At 46.4% G+C, this 27,384-nt stretch overlaps 1 protein-coding gene across 2 annotated transcripts in view; it reads left to right on the top strand.

The window, feature by feature from the left end:
• Positions 1–27,384, top strand: part of GLS (glutaminase) — a 672,521-nt gene that overhangs the window by 287,040 nt on the left and 358,097 nt on the right. For both annotated transcript variants that reach the window (XM_073647835.1, XM_073647836.1), the window contains exon 9: positions 11,315–11,373. In XM_073647835.1, coding sequence (XP_073503936.1) covers positions 11,315–11,373 — 59 coding nt within the window. The remainder of the gene's footprint in view (positions 1–11,314; positions 11,374–27,384) is intronic.

Here is a 27,384-nt window from a genome sequence, read left to right as displayed (position 1 = left end):
GAAGTTGAACAACAGAATCCTTTAACTGATCTGATATTTCAATATGGAACTGATGGCATAAGGCTTGGCTGTTCCACTTTGAGTCTGTAGCCCAATGCCGAAACTCTGCAGTATTCCTCTGCAGCAGGTTGTTCCTGGCGTAGGGCCATAAGCTTGTTTTTGGCAAATGCTACTTGGTCAGCGTCATCCTATAATAAAGCAAGGGCCACAAAGAAGGTGTCAATTGAGGAGAGTTTTGGGGAACCAGGCGGAAGGGAGAAGGCCGGAGCCTGGGAGGCCCCCTACTGCAAGTATATCACAAGTCCCACACATAGATTTTCTGCTCCTGATGAGTATGGGTGGAGACGAAAATATAATGTACAGGTCTCCATAAATAATAATAAAAAAAAAAATTGTTGTCCCCAGAAAAACAGTCAGGAAAGTTCATCTTAAGTTCCAGGGTTGCTTGAACTTGAGCTATTTAGTGAAGCTGGAGGCGTACCACAAAGTTCCGAACCAGCTGGGTGAGAGACTGCATCTGCTCAATGACTGCTTGGAGTTGCTCCATGAGTAATTTTTGGGATAGATATAATGTCGGGGGCAGTACTGCCAGGAAGCAGACCAAGTCTTGGAATCTGCATCAAACCAGGAAATTCAGAGTAGTAGGTTGAATCGTGAGGCAAAAGGGTAGTCATAGGCAAAACCGGGTCACTAAAAGGAAATTCATGAAGCAGATAAAATCAAAGAACCAGCCGCAAGCCTAACAGCAATGTTTAGCTATCAGTCCATGGCTGCTAGATATAAGGTTTAAATAGCAGGAACCCCGTTCATGACTCCAGCAGAAAACTAATCAAACTTAACCTCTGAAGTACCAAAGCAGAAAATAGAAGGTTTACCAATCTGGCAGGTGTAGTTTTTAGCTGAGCAACGCTTATGCTGCCCAGCTGCAACTTCGGCCTTAAAGCCGCACCCCTTAGTGGACCTAGCCAATGTGGCAGGAGCGCGTTCCCACATGGATGTTACACTATCAAAGAGGTTATTGATAGTTTAATGAGGAATGTTCTGCTAAAAGCACTTGAGCACTCAAATCATCAAAATCCTTTGCAAATTGTGTCAAATGATTTACCAGGTTTGCTCGATAACAGACAAGTACAGAGATGCTGCACGCCGCGGTGGCATGTTCAGGCAGTGCAGGCTGGCTGCTCGCAGTAAGTGGAGCAACATGTGGTCTGACATTGTCGCGTTGAATGATGGCTATTGGGACACTTTGGAGAAATGGCCAAAGAACCAGTTCCATGACAAATCAATGTAACACCGAGCTGTTTGTTAGTGGAATGAAGACTAGAGAAGTCCATTGTGTACCTTATGCGATCCCACATCATAATCCTAGGTGATGTTACCTTGTGAAAGTCTCTTCATGGCATTGCCCAGATGGTATCAAGACAAATCTCTAGCTATCACTGCGTCCAAGACAGAATCGGGACTCATTGTTGAAAATAATTGACCTCCATTCCATTCCATTCCATTCCAGCTTCCACTCCCACCTTGCTCTGCACCATGATAGCCTTTGAGATTGGTGGAGTAAGGTCAAAGGAACACATGTACAGTGGGGAAAATAAGTATTTGATACACTGCCAATTTTGCAAGTTTGAAGTTTTGCCACCTACAAAGAATGGAGAATGGTCTGTAATTTTCATCTTGGGTGCTCTTCAACTGGGAGAAACAGTCTTAAAAAAAAATCCAGAAAATCACATTGTATGATTTTTACATAATTATTTTGCATTTTATTGTATAAAATAAGTATTTGGTACAAGAAAGAAAAAACAGAACTTAATATTTGGTACAGAAACCTTTGCTTTCAATTGCAGAGATCAGACTTTCCTGTATTTCTTGACTAAGTTTGCACACATTGCAGCAGGGATTTTAGCCCACTCCTTCATATAGATCTTCTCCAGATCTGTCAAATTTTGGCACTGTCACTGGGCAACAATGAGTTTCAGCTCCCTCCAAAGATTTTCTATTGGGTTCTGGTCTGGAGATTGGCTAGGCCATTCCAGGACCTTGAAATGCTTCTTACTGTTCCACTCCTTAGTTGCCCTGGCTGTGAGTTTCGAGTCATTGTCATGCCAGAAGACACAATCACGACTAGTGTTGAGCGATACCTTCCGATATCAGGAAATATTGGATCGGATTGGATCGGGCCGATACTCAAAAAGTATCGGATATCGCCGATTCCGATACCGGAAACCAATGCAAGTCAATGGGACACAAATATCGGAATGAAAATAAACCCTTTCTTTCCTTGTAGGTTAATTCTACATGAAGGAAAACAACTAACAATAATGTAGAATGTATTGGGGGAGGTGGTTGCCCAAATCGATGGGAACAGTGCTCACAGTGAAACATGAAAAGCCGGCAATTCAGCAGTGGCATACACCGGTACCCGACAATTTAGAACAGAAACAATAGAGCTTCAAACATAGATTAGATATATATGTGACTGACATGTTTCTATCTAAGAAGTACAGTGACAGTGTTGCTTACTGTACTTGTCATTTAGTGTAAAGGATTTATTTAAAAAAATATTAGTGTTTCCATGCACCGTCTCTTTAAAAAAGCCGGCCGGCAATTCAGCAGCGGTACCCGACAATTTAGAACAGAAAGATAGAGCATCACACATAGATTAGATAGATAGAAACATGTCAGTCACATATATAAGAAGTACAGTGATAGTGCTGATTACTGTACTTGTCATTTAGTGTTAAAATAAAGGATTTATTAAAAAAAAAATTGGCGTGGGGTTCCCCGTAATTTTAGTCTCTAGCGGAGGTTAAGCAGACGGCTGGGGCAGATGTTTGAAGCCTGGGAAGGGGGTAATACCCACGGAGCTTCCCAGGCTACTAATATCAGCCTCCAGCTGAATACCTAGCCTTTACTAGCTATTAAAATGGGGGACCCCCAAAAAAACGACGTGGGGTTCCCACTATTTTAATAGCTAGCAAAGGCTAGGCAGACAGCTGGGGGCTGATATTAATAGCCCCCAGCTGAAATATTGGCCCCCTCCCAGGCTAGAAACACCAGACGTCCCAGAAATGGCGCATCCATAGGATGCGCCAATTCTGGCACTTAGCCTCGTTCATCCCACTGCCCTGTAGTGGTGGCAGTGGGGTAATAGGGCTGGGGTTGATGTCAGCTTATAATGCCAGCTGACATCAAGCCCAGGTTAGTAATGAAGAGGCGTCTATAAGACACCCCCATTACTAACCCCATAGCCAAAGTTACAGAAAAACACAAACACCCAGAATAAAGTCCTTTAATTGAAATAAACACACAATTCTTTATTGTTCTAAATTAAACCATACTTACCGTCACGCCCATTCCAGCTGAAGCCAACGATCTCCTGCAATAAAAGTAAAATAATAAACCAGCCTCATCCTTACCTTTCGATGGTTCCCAGGACAGCTCCAGCTCTGCTACATCGAGATGACAGGCTGGACCGCAGCAGAAAGCTGCCATCCAGCTTGCCATGCCGCAGACACTGAGAAGCGCAGGCATGCTGGCTCTCCTCAGTGTCAGGCTGTGACGGCATCCAGATGAGCCGACAATGAACTCAGCTCACCTCATGCACGTCACTGACAGCGTGGGAGAATTCTCCTGCGCATGCGGTGAGCGTGAGAGAATTCTCCTGCTGAAGCGCTGAGCGCAGGAGAATTTTCCCACGCTGTCAGTGACGTGCATGAGATGAGCTGAGTTCATTGGACATGACCTCGGCTCATCTGGATGCCGTCACAGCCTGACACTGAAGAGCGCAAGTATGCCTGCGCTTCTCAGTGTCTGCCTGCGGCATGACAGGCTGGATGGCAGCTTTCTGCTGCGGTCCAGCCTGTCAACTCGATGTAGCAGAGCTGGAGCTGTCCTGGGAACCATCGAAAGGTAAGGATGATGTTGCTTTATTATTTTTCTTTTATTGCAGGAGATCGTTGGCTTCAGCTGGAATGGGCGTGATGGTAGGTATGGTTTAATTTAGAACAATAAAGAATTGTGTGTTTATTTCAATTAAAGGACTTTATTCTGGGTGTTGTGTTTTTTTTTAAATACTTTACTAGAAATTCATGGCGGTCATGTCTAATTTTGGCGTGACCCCATGAATTTTGGGCTTAGGGCCAGCTGATAATGCCAAGCTGACCCTAACCGCTTTATTACCCAGTGAGCCACCGCACCAGGGCCCTGGATGAGTTGGGTACAGTGCCAGAAGATGGCGCTTCTATGAACGCGCCATTTTCCGGGGTGGCTGCGGACTGCAATTTGCAGCGGGGGGGGGGGGGGGGGGCAGAAAGCTTGGGCGTCCCTGTGCTGTGGATTCCAGCCCCCAGCTGTCTAGTTCTACCTGGCTGGACACAAAAATAGGGCGAAGCCCCACGTATTTTTTTTTTAAATTATTTCATGAAATTCATGAAATAATTAAGAAAAAAAGGGCTTTCCTCCCTATATTGTTGTGTCAGGCCAGGTACAAATAGGCAGCTGGTGGTTGGGGGCAGCCCGTTCCTGCCTGCTGTACCTGGCTGGACACAAATATAGTGCGAAGCCCCACTTCAATTTTTTTTTAATTATTTCATGAAATGATAATAAAAAAAGGGCTTCCCTATATTGTTGTGTCCGGCCAGGTACAAATAGGCAGCTGGTGGTTGGGGGCAGCCCGTTCCTGCCTGCTGTACCTGACTGGACACAAATATAGTGCGAAGCCCCACGTCAATTTTTTTTTAATTATTTCATGAATTTCCTGAAATAATTAAAAAAAAATTGACGTGGGGCTTCGCCCTATATTTGTGTCCAGCCAGGTACAGCAGGCAGGAACGGGCTGCCCCCAACCACCAGCTGCCTATTTGTACCTGGTTGGACACAACAATATAGGGAAGCCCTTTTTTCTTAATTATTTCATGAATTTCATGAAATAATTAAAAAAAAAATACGTGGGTCTTCGCCCTATTTTTGTGTCCAGCCAGGTACAACTAGGCAGCTGGGGGCTGGAATCCGCAGCGAAGGGAGGCCCAAGCTTTCTGGCTCCCCCCCCCCCGCTGCAAATTGCAGTCCGCAGCCACCCCGGAAAATGGCGCGTTCATAGAAGCGCCATCTTCTGGCGCTGTACCCAACTCATCCAGGGCCCTGGTGTGGTGGCTCACTGGGTAATAAAGGGGTTAGGGCCAGCTTGGCATTATCAGCTGGCCCTAAGCCCGAAATTCATGGGGTCACGCCAATATTAGACATGACCGCCATGAATTTCTAGTAAAGTATTTAAAAAAAACACAACACCCAGAATAAAGTCCTTTAATTGAAATAAACACACAATTCTTTATTGTTCTAAATTAAACCATACTTACCGTCACGCCCATTCCAGCTGAAGCCAACGATCTCCTGCAATAAAAGTAAAATAATAAAGCAACATCATCCTTACCTTTCCATGGTTCCCACAACGGCTCCAGCTCTGCTACATTCACATGACAGGCTGGACCGCAGCAGAACGCTGCCATCCAGCCTGTCATCCCGCAGACACTGAGAAGCGCAGGCTGTGACGGCATCCAGATGAGCCGAGGTCATGTCCAATGAACTCAGCTCACCTCATGCACGTCACTGACAGCGTGGGAAAATTCTCCTGCGCTCAGCGCTTCAGCAGGAGAATTCTCTCACGCTCACCGCATGCGCAGGAGAATTCTCCCACGCTGTCAGTGACGTGCATGAGGTGAGCTGAGTTCATTGTCGGCTCATCTGGATGCCGTCACAGCCAGACACTGAGGAGCGCAAGCATGCCTGCGCTTCTCAGTGTCTGCGGGATGACAGGCTGGATGGCAGCGTTCTGCTGCAGTCCAGCCTGTCATGTGAATGTAGCAGAGCTGGAGCCGTCCTGGGAACCATGGAAAGGTAAGGATGATGTTGCTTTATTATTTTACTTTTATTGCAGGAGATCGTTGGCTTCAGCTGGAATGGGCGTGACGGTAAGTATGGTTTAATTTAGAACAATAAAGAATTGTGTGTTTATTTCAATTAAAGGACTTTATTCTGGGTGTTTGTGGGTTTTCTTTAACTTTGACTATGGGGTTAGTAATGGGGGTGTCTTATAGACGCCTCTCCATTACTAACCTGGGCTTGATGTCAGCTGGCATTATAAGCTGACATCAACCCCAACCCTATTACCCCACTGCCACCGCTACAGGGCAGTGGGAAGAGCGAGGCTAAGTGCCAGAATTGGCGCATCCTATGGATGCGCCATTTCTGGGACGGCTGACGGCTGGTGTTTCTAGCCTGGGAGGGGGCCAATATTCATGGCACCCTTCCTGGGCTATTAATATCAGCCCCCAGCTGTCTGCCTAGCCTTTGCTAGCTATTAAAATAGTGGGAACCTCACGTCATTTTTTTGGGGGGTCCCCCATTTTAATAGCTAGTAAAGGCTAGGTATTCAGCTGGGGGCTGATATTAGTAGCCTGGGAAGCTCCGTGGGTATTACCCCCTTCCCAGGCTTCAAACATCTGCCCCAGCTGTCTGCTTAACCTCCGCTAGAGACTAAAATTACGGGGAACCCCACGCCAATTTTTTTTTTTTATAAATCCTTTATTTTAACACTAAATGACAAGTACAGTAACCAACACTGTCACTGTACTTCTTATATATGTGACTGACATGTTTCTATCTATTTAATCTATGTGTGATGCTCTATCTTTCTGTTCTAAATTGTCGGGTGCCGCTGCTGAATTGCCGGCCGGCTTTTTTAAAGAGACGGTGCATGAAAACACTAATATTTTTTTTAAATAAATCCTTTACACTAAATGACAAGTACAGTAAGCAACACTGTCACTGTACTTATTATATATGTGACTGACATGTTTCTATCTATCTAATCTATGTGTGAAGCTCTATTCTTTCTGTTCTAAATTGTCGGGTACCGGTATATGCCGCTGATGAATTGCCGGCTTTTCATGTTTCACTGTGAGCACTGTTCCCATCGATTTGGGCAACCACTGTAATGCCACAACCACCATGGCTGTGGCATTAACGTCTTAAAAAATATTAATTCCTGCTATTCCATTTAATTGTAATGTAAGGGAGATAATGTAATGTCAGCTCTTGAGCAGGAGAATTCTCCCACGCTGTGATGGCATTCTGATGACAGGCTGGATCGCAGCTGAGCGCTGCCATCCAGCTTGTCATCCTTCAGAGACACTGCAGAGCGCAGGCATTATGTGAACTTCCGATTCCGGTATTCGATATTGTAAAAGTATCGGAACTCAGTATCGGAACTCCGATACAGCGAATATCGGTCGATACCCGATATTTCAGTATCGGAATGCTCAGCACTAGTCACGACCCATCTTCAATGCTCTTACTGAGGTAATGAGATTGTTGGCCAAAAGCTTGGGATACATTACCCAATCCATCCTCCCTTCAATACAGTGCAGTCGTCCTGTACCCTTTGCAGCAAAGCACCTCTGGTTGGGACGGTGTTCTAGGGGTTGTACTCAACCATGGTGGAGAGGTTGGAGAGTGATTGATTGTGTGGACAGGTGTCTTTTATACAGATTTTATACGGAGTTCAAACAGGTGCAATTAATACAGGTAATGAGTACAGAATAGGAGTGCTAAAGGAAAACTAACAGGTCTGTGAGAGCCAGAATTCTTGGTTGGTAGGTGATCAGATACTTATTTCATGCAATAAAAAGCAATTTAATTATTTAAAAATCATGCAATGTGATTTTCTGGATTTAATTTTTAGATTCTGTCTCTTACAGGTGAAGTGTACGTACGATAAAAATTACAGACCTCTCCATTCTTTGTAGGTGGGAAAAGTTGCAAAATCGGCAGTGTATCAAATACGTATTTTCCCCACTGTAGCCGTATGTCTGGCTTGTAGCACATTGTCATGCACATTTGCATATCATTAACATATTTATTGATCTTGTCCATTACTTTTTCTTGTTGGTGTTGCAATTTCAAAACTGAGCAGTGTATTTTCATTAAAAAAAAAAAAAAACTCTAAACATATTGACCTGTAATACTAATCATCACAGTTTGAAGTTGACTGCAACTAAAAGCAATTTTATTATTAATGGCTGCATGTTAATGATAAAGCAACATGTTATTATTAAAGCACCACTCCAGTGTTTTTTTTTATTTCAGCGCTGGAGTGGTGCCATCAATCTAAGTTCCCTGTCCCTAGTATTATATTTACCAGCTGCTGTCTTCATCTGTTTCTGGCATCGCTGTGATCCCGTGCCGCCATCTTGTGACCACAACTTTTGACTGACAGGAAGTCAGAGGTAACGGTCACAAGCTCTCAGTGTAAGTCTATGAGAACCTCGTTCTGCCTGTCATAGACTTACATTCAGTTGTGACGTCTGGATCGTACAGCAAATACAGAAGCGATCCGACAGACCCCAACTTGCAGAAGACCGAAGCGGCGCCGATAACAGAAGAAAACGACAGCTGGAAAGTGTTTGACTAGTGGCCGGGAATTTATATTAGTGACACCACTCCAGTGGTAAAATAAGAAAACAAAACCGCTGATGTACTGCATTAACTATTTTCTTTCTTTATATTTTTTCATATTTTAACTTAATTTCATTTTTTTTTTCATTTGCATTATTATTAAAGTAGCACTTTTGAGTTTTCTTTCTCCATCCTGTCACTAGTTCCTCAGTATATATAATTCAGCTAGTATTACCTTATGTAGTTGTTCCTTTCTGTCTGAAAATTCATAGTATATTTCTCTTCATATGATCACATGGTGACCCTGGGAATTAGATAGCTTTATGTTCTCTGAAGGGCGTCACCATCTCAGATGATATAATTGGAGGTCCATTCTCGTACATTCTCCACCTGGAATGTGGGGAGGGTGGGAAATAATATCACAGTTGCTGAAGATTATTACACAGCAAATGTCACTTATAGTGTAGGAGATAGCAGTTCAGGTTCCCTGACTGTATACAACCCCTGGCAAAAATTATGGAATCACCGGGCTCGGAGGATGTTCATTCAGTTGTTTACTGTTGTTGAAAAAAAGAAGATCACAGACATGGCACAAAACTAAAGTAATTTCAAATGGCAACTTTAGGGCTTTAAGAAACACTAAAAGAAATCAAGATAAAAAATGTGGTACTCAGTAAGGGTAATATTTTTCAGACCAAGCAGAGGGAAAAAATTATGGAATCACTAAATTCTGATGAAAAAATGACTGAATCACCCTGTAAATTTTCATTTCCAAAACTAACACCTGCAGGAAATGAGATCTGCTCATTAGTCTGCATCTAAAAAGGAGTGATCACACCTTGGAGAGCTGTTGCACCAAGTGGACTAACATGAATCATGGCTCCAACACGAGAGATGTCAATTGAAACAAAGGAGAGGATTATCAAACTCTTAAAAGAAGGTAAATCATCACGCAATGTTGCAAAAGATGTTGGTTGTTCACAGCTGTGTCTAAAATCTGGACCAAATACAAACAACATGGGAAGGTTGTTAAAGGTAAACAAACTGGTAGACCAAGGAAGACATCAAAGTGTCAAGACGGGAAACTTAAAGCAATATGTCTCCAAAACAGGAAATGCACTACAAAACAAATGAGGGACGAATGGGAGGAAACTGGAGTCAATGTCTGTGACCGAACTGTAAGAAACCGCCTAAAGGAAATGGGATTTACATACAGAAAAGCTAAACAAAAGCCATCATTAACACCTAAACAGAAAAAAACAAGGTTACAATGGGCTAAGGAAAAGCATTTGTGGACTGTGGATGACTGGATGAAAGTCCTATTCAGTGATGAATCGTAAATCTGCATTGGGCCAGGTGATAATGCTGGAACTTTTGTTTGGTGCCGTTTAGTGTTGAGCGAGTATGTTCTATTCTGAGTATGCTTGGGCCAAACTCCGAGTATTTACAGCTGCTCGGTGATATGTTTGAATCGCTCCCGTGTGCATGATTTACAACTGTTTGACAGCTTTATTACATGTGAGGAATGTGTAAGAAATAGACATTCCTCACATGTAATGAAACTGTCAAATAGTCGCAAATCATGCACACTTGACCGATTCAAACATATCACCGAGCAGCTGTAAATACTCAGAGCTCAACCGAGCATACTCGGCGAAAGGGTTAACAGAACATACTCGCTCAACACTAGTGCCGTTCCAGTGAGATTTATAAAGATGACTGCATGAAGAGAAAATGCAAATTTCCACAGTCATTGATGATATGGGGCTGCATGTCAGGTAAAGGCACGGGGGAGATGGCTGTCATTACATCTTCAATTAATGCCCAAGTTTACATTGATATTTTGGACAGTTTTCTTAACCCATCAATTGAAAGGATGTTTGGGGATGATGACATCATTTTTCAAGATGATAACGCATCCTGCCATAGAGCAAAAACGGTGAAAACATTCCCTGAAAGAAGACACATAAGGTCAATGTCATGACCCGCAAATAGTCCGGATCTCAATCCAATTGAAAATCTTTGGTGGAAGTTGAAGAAAATGGTCCATGACAAGGCTCCAACCTGCAAAGCTGATCTGGCAACAGCAATCAGAGAAAGTTGTAGCCAGATTGATGAAGAGTACTGTTTGTCACTCATTAATTCCATTACTCAGAGACTGCAAGCTGTTATTAAAGCCACAGGTGGTGCAACAAAATACTAGTGATGCATTGGAGTGTTCTTTGTGTGTTTGTTTTTCATGATTCCATAATTTTTTCCTCAGAATTGAGTTATTCCATAATTTTTTCCCTCTGCTTGGTCTGAAAAAAATTACCCTTACTGAGTACCACATTTTTTTTCTTGATTTCTTTTAGTGTTTCTTAAAGCCCTAAAGTTGCCATTTGAAATTACTTTAGTTTTGTGCCATGTCTGTAACCTGCTTTTTTTCAACGACATTAAAAAACTGAATGAACATCCTCCGAGCCCGGTGATTCCATAATTTTTGCCAGGGGTTGTATTCTATATATTGATAATGTAGTTGTTTATTTAGATAATAGAGGAGGGATAATCATAGTATTACCACAGCAGCAGAGACTGAGAGAAATTTTTAATTTGGCCATTTCTTTCCAAGTAATGTTTAAACTGATTTAGATTTTTTAAGTCACACTGAGGTCTTGGAGTTTTGATAACTTTAATAATAGCTTGAAATTCGAAATACTTTATTATGTCCGTCCGTGATAGTGAAAGGGTTAAATACTCTTAGCTGTGTTCCAGTGTGTAAGTTTAGTGTCTTGTAAAAGTTGGTTGCAGGTTCTTATTTTTTGAACTCTTTCTTAGTAAGATCAGTCTATTCATGCTGGTTGTGTTTTCCTTTTTCTAGGTAATGCAGTTCCTTAATAAGATGGCTGGTAACGAATATGTTGGATTCAGTAATGCCACGTAAGTACACAGCATGAGAAACGAAAAAAGTGATAGATGCAAATATAGTATGAGATATAAATTGATTCATAGTATCACTCATGATATCAAAGAAAAATCAAATGTTACAAGTTTGTCCTTGATAACAAATCCGAATTCATTATGAAATTTAGAAAATCTACAAAATAATATCCTAGCAATTTATCTGTTAATCTACTTTGATAATATTCTGTCTGTAGTGCTTTAAAAACTGTAGTGGAAAATACATAAAGATTATTTTTCATGTGTGTGCTAAATGATCACCTATCCCCAGGGGCATACATAGAAATCATGGGACCCCATAGCAGAAGTTCTAATTGGGCCCCCTTCCCCGCACCCGCCTACCTAAAAAAATAAATAATAACTGTCAGGGGTCACAGAAGAGCATATCTCACAACTTTCCAGCCTTTACATAGTAAGTTTCCTTCTACTGAAGTCCTAAATTCCTCTCTCATTGCTCCCATAAAGTATAATGCCAAGAAAAGTGCCCTCCTAAGACAGTATGATACCCCCATGGAGAACTCCTCCACATTAGCCTCCATATGCACAGTATAATGACCCTACTGTACCCCACCCCTCAACTCCCAAGGCAAAGGATGGTCACCCCAACACAGTACAATCCCCCCACTGTGACCCCCACACAGCCCTCCATGCAGTATAATGGGCCTACATACAGTGTAATGGTCCCACACTGTATAATGGCCCGCACTAGCCCTCCAAACAGTATAGTGGCTCCCACACAGCCCTCCACACAGTATGTTGGACCCCACACAAACCTTTACACTGTATAATTGCTTGCGTACAGTATAATGGCCCCCCACATAGCCCTCCAAATATTATAATGGCCCCACATAGCCTTCCATATAGTATAATGCGCCGCCCATAATCCTCCATATAGTATAATGCACTCCCTATGGTCCACTATAGGATATAATGTACTCGCCATGGTCCTCCATACAGTATAATGCACCCCTCATGGTCCTCCATATAGTATGATGCACCACCCCTCATAGTCCTCTATATAATAAAATGTACCCCCCATGGTCCTCTATACAATATAATGCACCCCCCTTGGTTCTCTATACAATAAAATGCACCCCCCCATGGTCCTCCATACAGTATAATGCACCCCTTCTCCCATAGTCCTTCATACAATATTATGGCCTCCAGTCACTGATTTCAAATAAATACAATACTCACCTCTCTTAGTTCCACCCGATACTCCGGTCTGCTGAGCTCGTGGTGTGAAGCGCTGCACATGTCAGCTCAGCGGACACGCTGTAATGATGTTATCGCACCTGCTGCTCTGACACGTCAGACTCCGGGGAAGAATGATGGGGATGGAAGCGTCTGCTGACGCTCCCTCCTTCATCATCATTGCTCGCGCTGACAGCCCCATCATTCTGTGCTGACGGGTGGAAGGTGGCGACACCGGGCTTCCCCCGGCTCATGGGCCACCATAGCAGTGGCGTGACCTGCTGCCATTGGCGGTACGCCACTGCTTATCCCCCGACCTTTACCGCAGAATCCAATGTCTGGCTTTCAGGACTCATTCAGACGTACATGATTTTTCTCGTACTTAAAAACACGTACGATTATTCATCAGTGTTTTGAATCCAAGTCTCAGTGATTTTTACATATGGAAAAATAAATAAATTTCGTAGCTTCTCGTATCCATTACAATGTTAATCATTGGCAGCACATGGATGGCACCCTGATGCCATCTGAGTATTGTCCATGATTTTCATGGGCCTATAGACTTACAGGTGTATAGGTAATTTTGATCCGTAACATAGATCAAAAATGGATGCGTGATTTTTTTTTTGTGGAAACATGGTCTGTAACAAAAACACGGACAAGTCAAACACCCTTTGGATTTTAATAGGTTGGGCAGGGCCGGCACTAGGTTGAATGGTGCCCTGTGCAAAATTGCCCTTTGGTGTCCCCATGTCATTTTTTTGCTAGGATACATGATTGGACAAGCAACTAGCTTTTACATCTAAGAATATTGATTTAGGCATCCTTCCTTTTCCAGTGTTTTCTCCATAAAGTTGCTCTTCTAAAAGGAGCACTCCGGTGATTTGTCTCTGTCTTCTGTCATTTCCAGCACTGTGACACTCCGCTCTGGCATCACGTGTCCACATTTGTGACCTGCTGCATCACACGGCATCTTCTGTATGAGACTCAAAACAAGACTAGAAAGCCTAATTCTGATTCCCATAGATTTCAGAAAATGGAGAAAGTGACCTCTGCTCGCCACACAGAAGATGCCGTGTGATGCAGAAGGTCACAAATGTGGACAGGTGATGCCAGAGTGGAGTGTCACAGTGCTGGAAATGGCAGAAGACCGAGACTGGTAAGTATTGCTATACACTCTGCATACACATTACTGTTTACTTAACGAGGGGGACATAAGAACAAATCACCGGAGTGCTCCATTAACCTAACATGCTCACCACAATGCAGCAAGATGTCAAGTTACAGAAAAGTGTAATTCAGCACTTAACGTGTTCAAGGGCTTTTCCTGTGCTTAATTTCCACTTTCAGCTTAAAGGGGTTATCTCAACTTCTTAATTGGGAAAAATTTCTAAGTGCTTGAATAAAAAAAATACAGCACTGTTTACTGCTTATTAAAAATCCCCTGCTCCAGAGCAGAAGAATTTTTAAGAACTTAGTCAAAAGCATTGCACAATTACTGTACAATACGATGTGCCTACAGTACATTACCCCACACACACAGCTCTGCTATATCAATATGTAAACAACTCTACTACATGAAAACGCACACAGCTCTGCTATATGAAAAAACTCATCTCTGCTGCATCAACACACAGCTCTGCTACATAAAAAAAACACAGGCGTACCTAGGGTTTTGGTTTGGGGGGGACGGACTTCTGAGTGGGCCCCTTACCAGGTAACCCTGATTACAGCTATGATGGCACACCCAGATAGTGGATGTAGGAGAACCTCAGCAGATGACTGTGCTGTTACTAAAAATAATCTCTGTACAAAGACCAGCACTGATACTACCGCCATATGGTGACCATATATTGATAGATGCCAGTCCTGCAGAACATATAAGAGATCACAGCATGGTTATATATTGTAACTAACAGCTGACGTTCTGTTCTTTCTTTCTGTTAATTTTAAATTGTTCACTTTTCCCGTCTTTTCCATCTGGCCCAGACCTATACGACAACATCTCTTTCCAGGACTCAGAGTCTCAGGTCTGCAGAGATCACAACAAAGACACATTTGACTCCTTACATTTCAGGCACCGTCCCCATCTATTCCCAACCTGCACAAACTCCTCATCCTGCTGATACCCCAATACTGAGCCGCTGCCATATGTGTTCCTATTACTGCACCTGCTGTGTGCCCTCTAGATGGTTAAAAAAAACACTAGAATATAGTAATGCCTTGTGCAAGTGCCATAGAAAACAGTGCCCACATTTTTCCCCCTAGAAAGTAATAGTGCCCTCTGTGTGCCCATTTGACAGTCATAATAACCTGAGATCCCCTATAACGATAACTGCCCACATAACATTAAAAAATGTATTGAGTCGCCCCCCCATGTACAGCTCCCCTCTACACAGTATGATGCTCTCCTATACACAGTATAATGCTCCCTCAACGTATAGTACCCCACACATTATACTGGCCCCTTAGTAGCCTCCAAACTGATGGCTCCAACACTGTATGATGGCCCACACACTGCACAAAGACCTCATATTATCTCCCACACTGAATGATGGCCCCCACACTGTGCCAAGACCCCACATTATCTCCCACACTGTATGATGGCCCCCACACTGTGCAAAGACCCCACATTATCTCCCACACTGTATGATGGCCCCCACATTATACAAAAACCCCACATTATCTCCCACACTGTATGATGACCCCCACATTATCTCCCACACTGTATGCAAGCCCCCACACTGTGAAAAGACCCCACATTATCTCCCATATTGTATGATGGCCCCCACACTGTGCAAAGACCCCACATTATCTCCCATACTGTATGACCCTAACTGTAATCCCCACACTGTTTAAATAGCCTACATACAGTATAATGCACCAGATAGTCCTTCATATAGTATAATCCCCTCACAGGCAGAGTCCGTTGCATAATCCCTCCCCATAGGCAGTCCGTAGCATAATCCCCCCCATAGGCAGTCTGTAGCATAATCCCCCCATAGGCAGTCTGTAGCATAATCCCTCCCCATAGGCAGTCCGTAGCATAATCCCCCCCATAGGCAGTCTGTAGCATAATCCCCCCCATAGGCAGTCTGTAGCTTAATCCCCCCCATAGGCAGTCTGTAGCATAATCCCCCCCCCCCATAGGCAGTCTGTAGCATAATCCCCCCCATAGGCAGTCTGTAGCATAATCCCCCCCCATAGGCAGTCTGTAGCATAATCCTCCCATAGGCAGTCTGTAGCATAATCCCCCCCCACAGGCAGTCTGTAGCATAATCCCCCCCCCCCATAGGCAGTCTGTAGCATAATCGAACTTTAACCCCCAGAACACATTTCAACATCATTGCAGTCCTGCCTTAAAAGGAGCAGCTAACATCGTTTTAGTGATTGATCCATTAACACAGGTGTGGGTGTTGATGAGGACAGGGCTGGCGATCAATCAGTCATAATTAAGTAAGAATGACATCACTGGACACTTTAAATGGAGGCTGGTTCTTGGTATCATTGTTTCTCTTCAGTTAACCATGGTTATCTCTAAAGAAACACGTGCAGCCATCATTGCACTGCACAAAAATGGCCTAACAGGGAAGAGTATCGCAGCTACAAAGATTGCACCTCAGTCAACAATCTATCGCATCATCAAGAACTTCAAGGAGAGAGCTTCCATTGTTGTCAAAAAAGGCTCCAGGGCGCCCAAGAAAGCGCCAGGACCATATCTTAAAACTGTTTCAGCTGCGGGATCGGACTACCAGCAGTGCCGAGCTTGCTCAGGAATGGCAGCAGGCTGGTGTGAGTGCTTCTGCACGCACTGTGAGGCGGAGACTCTTTGAGCAAGGGCTGGTTTCAAGGAGGGCAGCAAAGAAGCCACTTCTCTCCAGAAAAAACATCTGTCACGTCTGTTACATGTGCTCAGTGTGACCCTGCTCTCATCCATGAAGAGCACAGTGCACCAATGTCGAATCTGCCAGGTTCTTATTCTGACCCTTTGAAATCTAAACATCAAGACAAGTGTCAGTCCCAGGAGATGCAACCAAGATTGTAGCTCTGTCCAAATTTCCACAGGATCTCTCATCAATCTAATTAATTTTTATTTGTTTGTCCTTTTTAGTTATGCTTGTCCTTTTTTGTTAATCATTTTTGTATTGTTATACGCACTATACCTTTTCTACATCATCATTAAAAATTAATATTTGTTCCATGCTGCTCTACATATACCCAGAACCTCAAAAAGTTGCCAGAGTGCTAGAATTTGACCTGTTTCATGTTGGAGAGACAATTGTGCGTGTCTAATTACAGTATGTGTTACCCATTGTAGGCATCTAACTGGCCAAACAAATGATGAGTAGTGGTAGCAAGAAGTGTGGTGTGGATGCGTAAACTGGCTTTGGGGTGCACTTAGCTCATTTTTAGCCCATTGCGATAAGTGACTGGATGAGTTAGTGTGAGAAGCATAGTATCTCTAGTCACATCCAAATCCTGTGTGCAATGAGTGGGAAATTCGGTGACAAAATTGATGGCGTAGCTGAATAAGTTTTTATTTTTTTAACCCTTGTGCTTAAGTGGTAAAATTCTTGGGAGTGTACACTATTCTACAATACTTAATTTTGTTTATTAATCCCATAGTGATGAAGCCAATTTTGATCAAGACCCATTTTTCAAATCTAAAAGGTGTCACTTTATGTGGTAGTAAGGGCTTGCTCACACGAGCCTAGACCACGGCCGAGTGCTAATCAATGTTTTGTTGGATAGCACTGTTATACTGTGGGGTCGTGCACATCTGCAATTTTTTTTCTCATGCCGATTCATCTCGAGAAAACAATCGCACCCATACAAGTCCATGAGTGCATGTGTAACATCGGACTGCACTCAGATGTCATCAGACTCAGACAATGGAGACGATGGAGAAATTAACCCCTTTCTGAGGTGAGATGTATCCATACGTCCTTGTGGCCTGGTACTTATTGACCACGTTTGTAGGGATACGTCTCGACGATTTTGCGTGCACAGAGGCTGTGCTCGTGCGATCGCTGCCAGGTGTCAGCTAATTCTGACAGCTGACACCCAGCACTCAGTTCCAGAAGCGGTACAGCACCGCTCCCGACACTAACACTTTAACCCACTAAATGCTGCCATCTCGCCTGCCTTTGGATCAGAGACCCCGCAACGTTATTGCGGGGTCCCGATCGTTGCCATGGTGACCCAATGTCATCCTGGGTCACCAGAGCTGGTAAACTTGGTAGATCATGCGCAGTGCATGATCTAACAAGTTTGCCTGCCAGTGTAGCACTGACTGTTTGTATAGTAGAGGAATGCTCCTGCATTCCTATACTATACAAGCGATCAGCCTGCAATTAGTGAAAGTCCCATAGTGGGACAAAGTGTAAAAGTAAGAAAAAGTAAAAAAAAAAAAGTGCAAAAAGTTGTAAAATGTTTTTTTTTTTTTTTTTTAAAAAATCACAAAATAATAATAAAAAAAAAAAATAAATAAATATATATATATATATATATATATATATATATATATATATATATATATATATTATACCCATAAATAAATATTTTTATGAAAAAATAAGAGTACACATATTTGGCATCGCCACGTCTGAAACGACCTGACCTATAAAACTGTTCCAGTAATTAATCTCTTCAGTGAACACCGTAAAAAAAAAAATAATAAAATAATAAACGAAGCAAAAAATGATGCTTTATCATCATACCGACGAACAAAAAGTGGAATAAAACGCGATCAAAAAGACAAATGTAAATAAAAATGGTACCGCTGAAAACGTCATCTTGTCCCGCAAAAAAAAAGGCGCCAAATAGCTCTATCAGTGGAAAAATAAAAAGGTTACTGTATTTTTCGGACTATAAGACGCACCGGACCATAAGACGCACCTAGGTTTTAAAGGAGGAAAATAGAAAAAAAGATTTAAGCAAAAAATGTGGTCATGATGCACTGTTAAGGGGGAGCGGGTCTGCTGCTGACACTGGTATAGGGGTAATGTCCGCCAATTCTGATAATATCCCCCATCCTGGTAGATATGCCCCCCTTCCTATTATACGTGGCCCCCATCCCCATCCTGGTATGCATGGCACCCCTCCATCCTGATATGCATGACACCCCTCCATCCTGATATGCATGGCACCCCTCCATCCTGGTATGCATGGCACCCCTCATCCTTATCCTGGTATGCCTGGCACCCCTCATCCCTATCCTGGTATGTATGGCACAGCAATCCCCATCCTGGTATGCATGGCACCCCTCATCCCTATCCTAGTATGCATGGCACCCCTCATCCCTATACTGGTATGCATGGCACCCCTCATCCCTATCCTGGTATGCATGGCACCCCTCATCCCTATCCTGGTATGCATGGCACCCCTCATCCCTATCCTGGTATGCATAGCCCCCCTCATCCCTATCCTGGTATGCATGGCCCCCCTCATCCCTATCCTGGTATGCATGGCCCCCTCATCCCTATCCTGGTATGCATGGCACCCCTCATCTTTATCCTGGTATGCATGGCCCCCTCATCCTTATCCTGCTATGCATGGCCCCCTCATCATTATACTGGTATGCATGGCCCCCTCATCTTTATACTGGTATGTATGATCCCCCTCATCCTTATCCTGGTATGTATGACCCCCCTCATCCTTATCCTGGTATGTATGGCCCCTCATCCTTATCATGGTATGTATAGCCCCCTCATCCTTATCCTGGTATGTATGGTCCCCTCATCCTTACCCTGGTATCCATGGCCTCCTCATCCTTACCCTGGTATGCATGGCCTCCTCATCTTTATGCTGGTATGTATGATGGAGGCACTGTGGACACCGTCTGGCCTATGATCTGTCTGCTTTCGTCTTTTTATTAGGCATGCATGAAAGTGCCGTCGACCACAGTTTTGTGCACTTCTGAAAAGGGCAATGCTGAACAGAGGCCAGACGGAATCCAGAGTAACTGCTGCCTCGTTATAGTGAATGGATCCTTCGGGGATTTCATCTGAATCACATCACTCGGAGATTTAGATGGAAACACAGATATAAGTGCTCAGCATAGAACGCTGGTTAAATGTGATCCAAAATGTTATGTAAAATGTTCCCAGTAAAAGCTTCAACTCAATCCACAAAAAAAAAAGCAAGTCCCCGTTCAGGTCCATCAGTTAACGGAAATATAGGGGGCTTCTTACATTACTGATAGTACAAAGGCTCTGGAAAAGTACCATGGCTCATCGCCCACCAAAAGAAATTGAGCAAATTCTGCAGTCCCAAATCCAAATGCCTCCCTCCCTTCTGAGCTCCAGTGTGTGCCTAAACCGCAGTTAGCGTCCACATGTTTGGCATTTCTGTAGTGACGAGAGCCCGCCTAATTTACAGGTGCATGTCTCCAGAAGCATGAGTTGGGCATAACGTACTGGTCACTATAATGGCAGTTTGCAATTTTCGCTCCGCAACATCCGTTGCTGCTTGTTTCTGGAAAAGACCAATGGAGCCAAAATCGTCACTACACCTGTAGATAAATTCCCAAAGGGGTATAATTTCCAAAATGGGGTCACTTGAAGGGGGATTCTGCTATGCTAGCATTTAGGGGCTCTGTATATGGAGTCCGCATACTATTCTAGAAAAGTCTGCGCTCCAGGAGGCAAATAGCGCTCTGTCCCTCCCGAGTCTCGCCGTATGGCTAAGCAGTACTGTACAGCTTACATATGGGGTATTTCTAAATTAAGCAGAAATTGTGGACAAATTTTTGTGCCATTTTTACAAATTTCCCATTGTGAAAATGTAAAATCTGGGTGTGAATAAAATGCTAGGTAATCCCATGTCAATCACTGTGCACTGCTGGCAGGGGGAGTTTTACAGAGCTCTATGTAAATCCGACACCACTGCAGCTCAAGCAGAGGGGAGGAGGGCTGAGAAGCAGCAGTGAGATTCCTCACAGCAGCTGTGAGTGGCACAGGACGGCCCATCCCCCTGACCATGTTCTCTCTTTGTTCAAGAAACATAATTCAACAGTAGTTATGGGAAAAAAATATATGCGAGTGATACACAAGATAGATCTTTGGAAACTGGAAGGAAGGGAGTATCCCACCAGCCCTTTCTCCACTGCTCAGCTAGCAAGAATAGGGAGAGGTACAGCACAGGGCTGCTGTGTTTAGTCTCCACGCGTAGCAGGGGCCCGGCTGGGTCTGTTGACATCAGAACCGGTTCCCTGGGACCATCCAGTAAGGAGGTATAGCCCATTTTAGTTTTGGAGACTCATAGCTAAGTGGGAACAGGGGTGGAGACTTGGGCTTGAGGAGGGGGAGGAACCCAGAGAGCTTAAAAACTCCTGCAGGTCTCCTCCCACCTGTCTTTGTCCTGGGGGAGCCCGTGCCATCAAGATGTGTGGGACAAGTCCAGCAACCGAGTGAGGGCCTACATCCTCCCCTATGTGGTAGCCTTTCCCCACAAGCCAGGCTTTCCATCTAAACTGGTAACTGACTTTAAGTTTTGCTTACTTGTTGTACCATGCTTTTGTATTTGTAACTCTGACCACTGTATATGTATAACTCTGATGTATATAGTAGATTGTTTAGTGTAGCATCGGTGTCTCTGCCCACTGCTAGGCAAAGACGCCGTCCCTCTCACCTTCCCGCTCCTGGCGCGGCATCCTCCTGCGCTCCCCTTCTCGCTGCTGCCGGTGCGCGCTCCTTCCCGGGCTCTGTGCTTAGGGCGCGCGGCCGCTCCCCCTCTCTTAAAGGGACCGCGCGCACCGTCCTAAGGAGTCCCCGGCCAATGGCCGGAGGACCTCCCATATATAAGGCACCTCCTCCAAAATGGAGGTGCCTGAGCAAAGTTGTTGCACAGTTTCTGATCTCTGCTTCAGCCCTCAGGTCCCGCTGCTAGCCTGACTCCTCGTCCTGCCTGCGAGCCTGTTATCTGCCCATTACCTGCCGAGCCTGCTAGCCTGCTCACCTGGAGCGCTCACCTGTTACCTGCCTGTTACCTGCCCTGTCTGCCAGTCCGCTCACCTGGGAGCATCCGCCTGTTACCTGCCCTGTCTGTCTGTCCGCTCACCTGGGAGCATCCGTCTGTTACCTGCAGAGTCCGTCAGCCCGCTCACCTGGGAGCGCTCACCTGTTACCTGCTGTGTCTGTCATACCGCTCACCTGGGAGCACCCGCCTGTTATCTGCTGTGTCCGTCAGCCCGCTCACCTGGGAGCGCCACCTGTTACCTACCTTGTCGGTCTGCCCGCTCACCTGGGAGCGCCCACCTGTTTCCTGCCAGCCAGCCTGGAGGCTCTGCCGTCACTTGCTGTGACCACCTGCCTGGTAAACCTAGAGACTATTTCCTGCTCTGCTGTCACGTACCGTGACCACCTGTCAACTACCAGAGACTTCTGCCTGCTTGCCGTGTCCATCCGTCATACCGGTCAGTCCCAGCCATCTGACCCGTGGGAGCCACCTGCTCTCTTACAAGGTCGTCCCCAGAGTAGCACCTGGTCCCTCAGCCCGAATCCTCCCTGGTCACGGTGTTGTTTGCTGCCGTCCAACCAGGGTCGGTTCGGGTTGATACTTAGTCACGCCCCTCTGGGTCCCTCCTTGCACCTCGGCACAGAGGTTCCACCACCCGGACCCGTTACAGTTTGCTCGGGCCATGGAACCCGGTGGCACCCGAACTCCCTCGCACTCTGACCTGTTCCACGAAGTCTCCCGTCAGAGATCCCAACAGGAATCCATCCTGAACCACCTGCGTAATGTCAACTCCCGCCTGGACACACTGACTGCTCCACCAGGACCTGCCTCCAGTCGTACGACTCACGCCCCGGCAGCACCGCTGCCCATCAATACCATGGTACCCGGTCCGGGTCCCCAGCTCTCTGCACCGCCTCGTTTTGGTGGAGACCCCGCCTTGGCTCGAGGCTTCATTAACCAGTGCACCCTGCACTTTGAACTCTTGGCACATCACTTTACCACCGATCGGGCCAAAGTGGCCTTCATCATGTCCCATCTCACTGGGGAAGCACTGGCTTGGCTAAATCCCCTGTGGGAGAGAGGGGATCCCCTGGTATCCAACTTGTCAGCTTTCCTCACTGCTTTCCGGAAAGTCTTCGATGAACCGGGACGAAAGACCTCGTCAGCCTCCTCTCTACTACGTCTTGGCCAAGGGAGTCTCACCGTGGGCCAATATGCCATACGGTTCCGTACCCTCGCTTCTGAGCTTGCCTGGGATAACGAGGCCCTGGTGTCCATCTTCTGGGAGGGCCTCTCCGGTCGGATTAAAGACGAACTTGCCGGTCGGGACATTCCAACCACCCTGGATGACTTGGTGACACTAGCTACCCGGATTGACATCCGGTTCCAGGAACGTACCAAAGAGACCACCCGTTAGAGAGGTTTCCCCGCCTTGCTCCTACTTTCCAGAAACCTGTCTCTTCATCTGTCACTCCCCGGGCGCACTCACCCGAGCCCATGCAGATCGACCAGACCAAGATGGTCAAATCTCGCCAAGAGTCACGCCGAGCCGAGGGGAGCTGTTTCTATTGTGGCAGTAAAAAGCACCTGCCCGGAGAAGCCGGAAAACTCCAGTGTCTAGATCCGCTTGGAGAGGTCGTCCTAGACAAAAGTAAGCCCTCTCCATCTCTAACCTTGTCTGTCTCGATCTCCTGGGGAGAGAATCGCCACTTTGAAATCGCCCACCTGGACTCTGGAGCTGCTGGAAACCTCATCTCCCAGTCCTTGGTAGAGAGATACCGTATTCCCACCAAGCCCCTGGCTGAACCATTGTCAGTCGCCTCCGTGGATGGAAGACTTCTCCCGGTGACCATCCTGCTCGTCACTGAACCCATAACCCTGCAGGTGGGAATGCTGCACTCTGAGGAAATCTCATTCCATGTGCTGTCCGGACTCTCTCACTCCCTATTGCTTGGTCTACCCTGGCTACAGATACATGAACCCATATTGAACTGGCGATCCGATGAAGTACTCCGGTGGGGACCAGACTGCCATAAGGCCTGCCTGGTTCCGGTCTGCCGAGCTCGCCCTCCGCCTACTCCAGCTAATCTACCTGGTCTCCCGGCTCCATACTGGCCCTATGCGGACGTCTTCGGTAAAAAGGAAGCAGAGACGTTGCCACCCCATAGGCCATATGATTGCCCAATCGACCTGTTACCTGGTGCCACTCCGCCCCCTGGGCGTATCTACACATTGTCTGCGGCCAAAACCCGGGCCATGTCTGAATACATTGAAGAGACTCTGGCTAGGGGATTTATTCAAAAATCTACCTCCCCGGCTGGAGCTGGATTCTTCTTTGTCAAAAAGAAAGACGGCTCGCTACGTCCCTGTATTGACTATAGAGGACTCAATCAAATCACGATAAAAAACAAATACCCCCTGCCGCTCATCTCCGAGTTGTTTGATCGCCTCAAAGGCGCCAGGATCTTCTCCAAGCTGGAACTTCGGGGAGCATATAACCTGGTCCGTATCCGTCAAGGAGACGAGTGGAAGACAGCATTCAATACCCGGGACGGTCACTATGAGTACCGTGTGATGCCCTTCGGTCTCTGCAATGCTCCCGCCGTCTTTCAAGAACTGGTCAACGACATCTTCCGCGATCTCCTGTACTCCTGCGTGGTGGTATACCTGGACGATATCTTTGTCTTCTCTCCGGATCTCCCCACACACCGGAGGGATGTTCTTCAGGTCCTGCTTAGGCTCAGGCAGAACCACCTCTATGCCAAGTACGAGAAGTGCCTCTTCGAGCAGACCTCTCTTCCATTCTTGGGCTATGTTATCTCCCAGACAGGCTTTCGAATGGATCCCGAGAAGCTCTCTGCTGTCCTGAGGTGGCCCCGTCCGGAGGGGTTGAAGGCGATACAGCGATTCCTGGGCTTCGCCAATTACTATCGTCTCTTCATCCCACACTTCTCGTCCCGGACTACTCCTATATCTGCGCTCACCCGTAAGGGGGCTAATCCCAAGGTATGGTCGCCCGAAGCCGAGGAGGCCTTTCTTTCCTTAAAGAAAGCCTTCGCCTCTGCCCCAGTCCTGCACCGTCCGGACTGTAATAAACAATTCTACCTGGAGGTTGATGCCTCCTCCTCCGGAGCCGGAGCGGTACTCACCCAAAAATCTTCTACTGGGAGAATGGTAACCCGCGGCTTCTTCTCCAAAATCTTCTCCTCGTCTGAACGCAACTACTCCATAGGAGACCGAGAATTGCTAGCCGTCAAATTGGCGCTGGAGGAGTGGTGCTACCTGCTTGAAGGGGCTCTATACCCGGTGATCATCTATACGGATCACAAGAATCTGGCATATCTCCATAATGCCCAGAGACTTAATCCGCGTCAGGCCCGGTGGTCTTTGTTTTTTTCCCGCTTCGACTTCATCTTACATTTCCGCCCGGCGGACAAGAATGTCAAAGCTGATGCCTTGTCCCGATCCTTCCTGTCCTCCAATCAAGAGGAGGAGCCTATGCACATCATCGACCCCTCCAAGGTAATGAATGTGGCCCCCTTGGATCTGACTCGTCTTCCACCCGGTAAGACGTTTGTAGCTGTACCAGATCGTGAGAAGGTTCTTCGCTGGGGTCATTCTTCTAAACTAGCTGGCCATGCTGGCCAAAAGAAGACCTTCCTGCTCATTACCCGGCATTACTGGTGGCCTACCCTGCGTAAGGATGTTGTAGACTTCGTCACGGCCTGTTCATCTTGTGCCCACAACAAAGTTCCCAGACATCTACCAGCCGGTCATCTTCTGCCCCTTCCCGTACCCGCTGCTCCATGGCAGCACATTGCTTTGGACTTTATCACCGACCTTCCTGTTTCTGCCGGGTGTACCGTCATTTGGGTGGTCGCTGACCGCTTTTCTAAAATGGCCCACTTCATTCCCCTGCCTGGTCTCCCATCTGCACCCGCTCTGCTTGTTCACCGCCGTTGCGGTTTTGCTCCGCTCTGCTTGTTCACCGCACCTGCAGTTTTGCTCCACTTTGCTTGTTCACCGCACCTGCGGTTTTGCTCTGCTATGCTTGTTTACCGCACCTGCGGTTTTGCTCCGCTCTGCTTGTTCACCGCACCTGCAGTTTTGCTCCGCTCTGCTTGTTCACCGCACCTGCGGTTTTGCTTCGCTCTACTTGTTCACCGCTCCTGCAGTTTTGCTCTGCTAGTCCACCGCACGTGCGGCTCTGTTCCTGTATCCCAGTCTGTACTGGTCCCTATCCAGCCTGCGTTCATACCTGCCAGTATCTGCCTGTCTGCATTTCAGCCGTGCCTGTCAGCACCCACCTGTCTGCATACCAGCCGTGCCTGCCAGTACCCACCTGCCTTCATACCAGCCGTGCCTGCTAGTAACCACCTGCCGTCATACCAGCCGTGTCTGCCAGTATCCACCTGTCCGCATACCAGCTAACCTGCTTGTTCCTGCATTCCCCGGTGTGGGTCAACAGCTGTGACCGGGGTCTGACCTGGAGTAGCACCTGGTCCCTCTGCTCTGCACCTCCCTGGTTCACGGAGTCGACTGAGCCGCCGTGCGACCTTGGTCGGACCGGGTTGATACTTAGTTACGCCCCTCCAGGCACTCCTTGGTTCATGGTCCAGTGGGATCACTAATCACGCTCGCGCCCGGACTTACTTTTATAACAGTAAAGTGTTATGAACTGACCTGGGTTGGAGTAGTAGTATTGCAACCACTAGGGGCTGCAGCGGTAAGTAGCGTAGTCAGGAATAGCCAGAGGTCGGTACACGGGAGCTGCAGTATAGTTTGAAGGATAAGCAGATTGCGTAGTCAGGAATAGCCAGAGGTCGGTACATGGGAGTAGTGGTATAGTTGAAGAATAAGCAAGTTGCGTAATCAGGAATAGCCAAATGTCGGTCTACAGGAACAGCAGTATGTCACGCCAGGTGTGGGAAAGACTTAGTGCAACACAGAAGGAAGAGGGAAAGGAAGTCCTGACACTAGGGAAAAGGGGAAGTGGAGACCTCCTAGTCTGGTCTAGTGTCACCCTGTCTCAACTATCGTCACTATATTGCCTCTTCAGCAATCACCGCACGCATGCCTCGCCCTGTCTTTCCCTGGCGTATGGCTAAGGCTTGGGATGGGAGGAGATGAGCACTAGTCGATCTCCGCTAAACTTGATAGACAACAAGAGTAGACAAACAGGGGGAGAATGCTTAGCTTTAGACGACTCCAGACAAATGCGAACTCGGCCTCAATCTCCAGAGAGGACGAAGTACTGCTCTTTCTTAGACTTCACAAGTAGAAATGATTATAGCCGGCACCTCCCTCTCAGACACACCAGGTATATATAAACCCAAGCCAAAAGCTAATTAGCAAGAGGGAGGTAGCCACTGGGTCCTAGAGACAGCCAGCCTCTAAGAAGATGTCTGTAATGCCAAACGTAGAGATCTCCTGCAACCAACTGCAGGGGGGCGACGGTCTGTCACCTCTGACACCCCCGTGACAGCAGCACCACCCCCCCCCCCTCTACGAGTGGCTTCCGGACACTCAAGACCTGGTTTCATAGGAAAAGAGGTGTGAAATGAGCGAACCAATCTGTGAGCGTTCACCTCTGACGCTGAAACCCTCATCCTCTCCTCTGGACCATAGCCTTTCCAGTGCACCAAGTACTGTAGAGCAGTGGTCCCCAACCTTTTTTGCACCAGGGACCGGCTTGAAGCAAGATCATTTTTCCATGGCCCAGCAAGGAGGGGGTGGGGTGGGCGGGGCTTTGGTCATATGGGGGCGGGGTAATGGAGGGATTTGGAGTTTAGTGCATACTTATCATATAGTGTAGACCAGGTCCCCGCCAGGAGCTAT

The sequence above is a fragment of the Phyllobates terribilis genome, unplaced genomic scaffold (assembly GCF_046119375.1).
Source record: "Phyllobates terribilis strain yellow unplaced genomic scaffold, ASM4611937v1 Scaffold_9__5_contigs__length_417890890, whole genome shotgun sequence".
Classification (NCBI taxonomy): domain Eukaryota; kingdom Metazoa; phylum Chordata; class Amphibia; order Anura; family Dendrobatidae; genus Phyllobates; species Phyllobates terribilis.
Note: the sequence above shows the minus strand (reverse complement) of the source record. Positions and strands in the feature narration are given on the sequence as shown.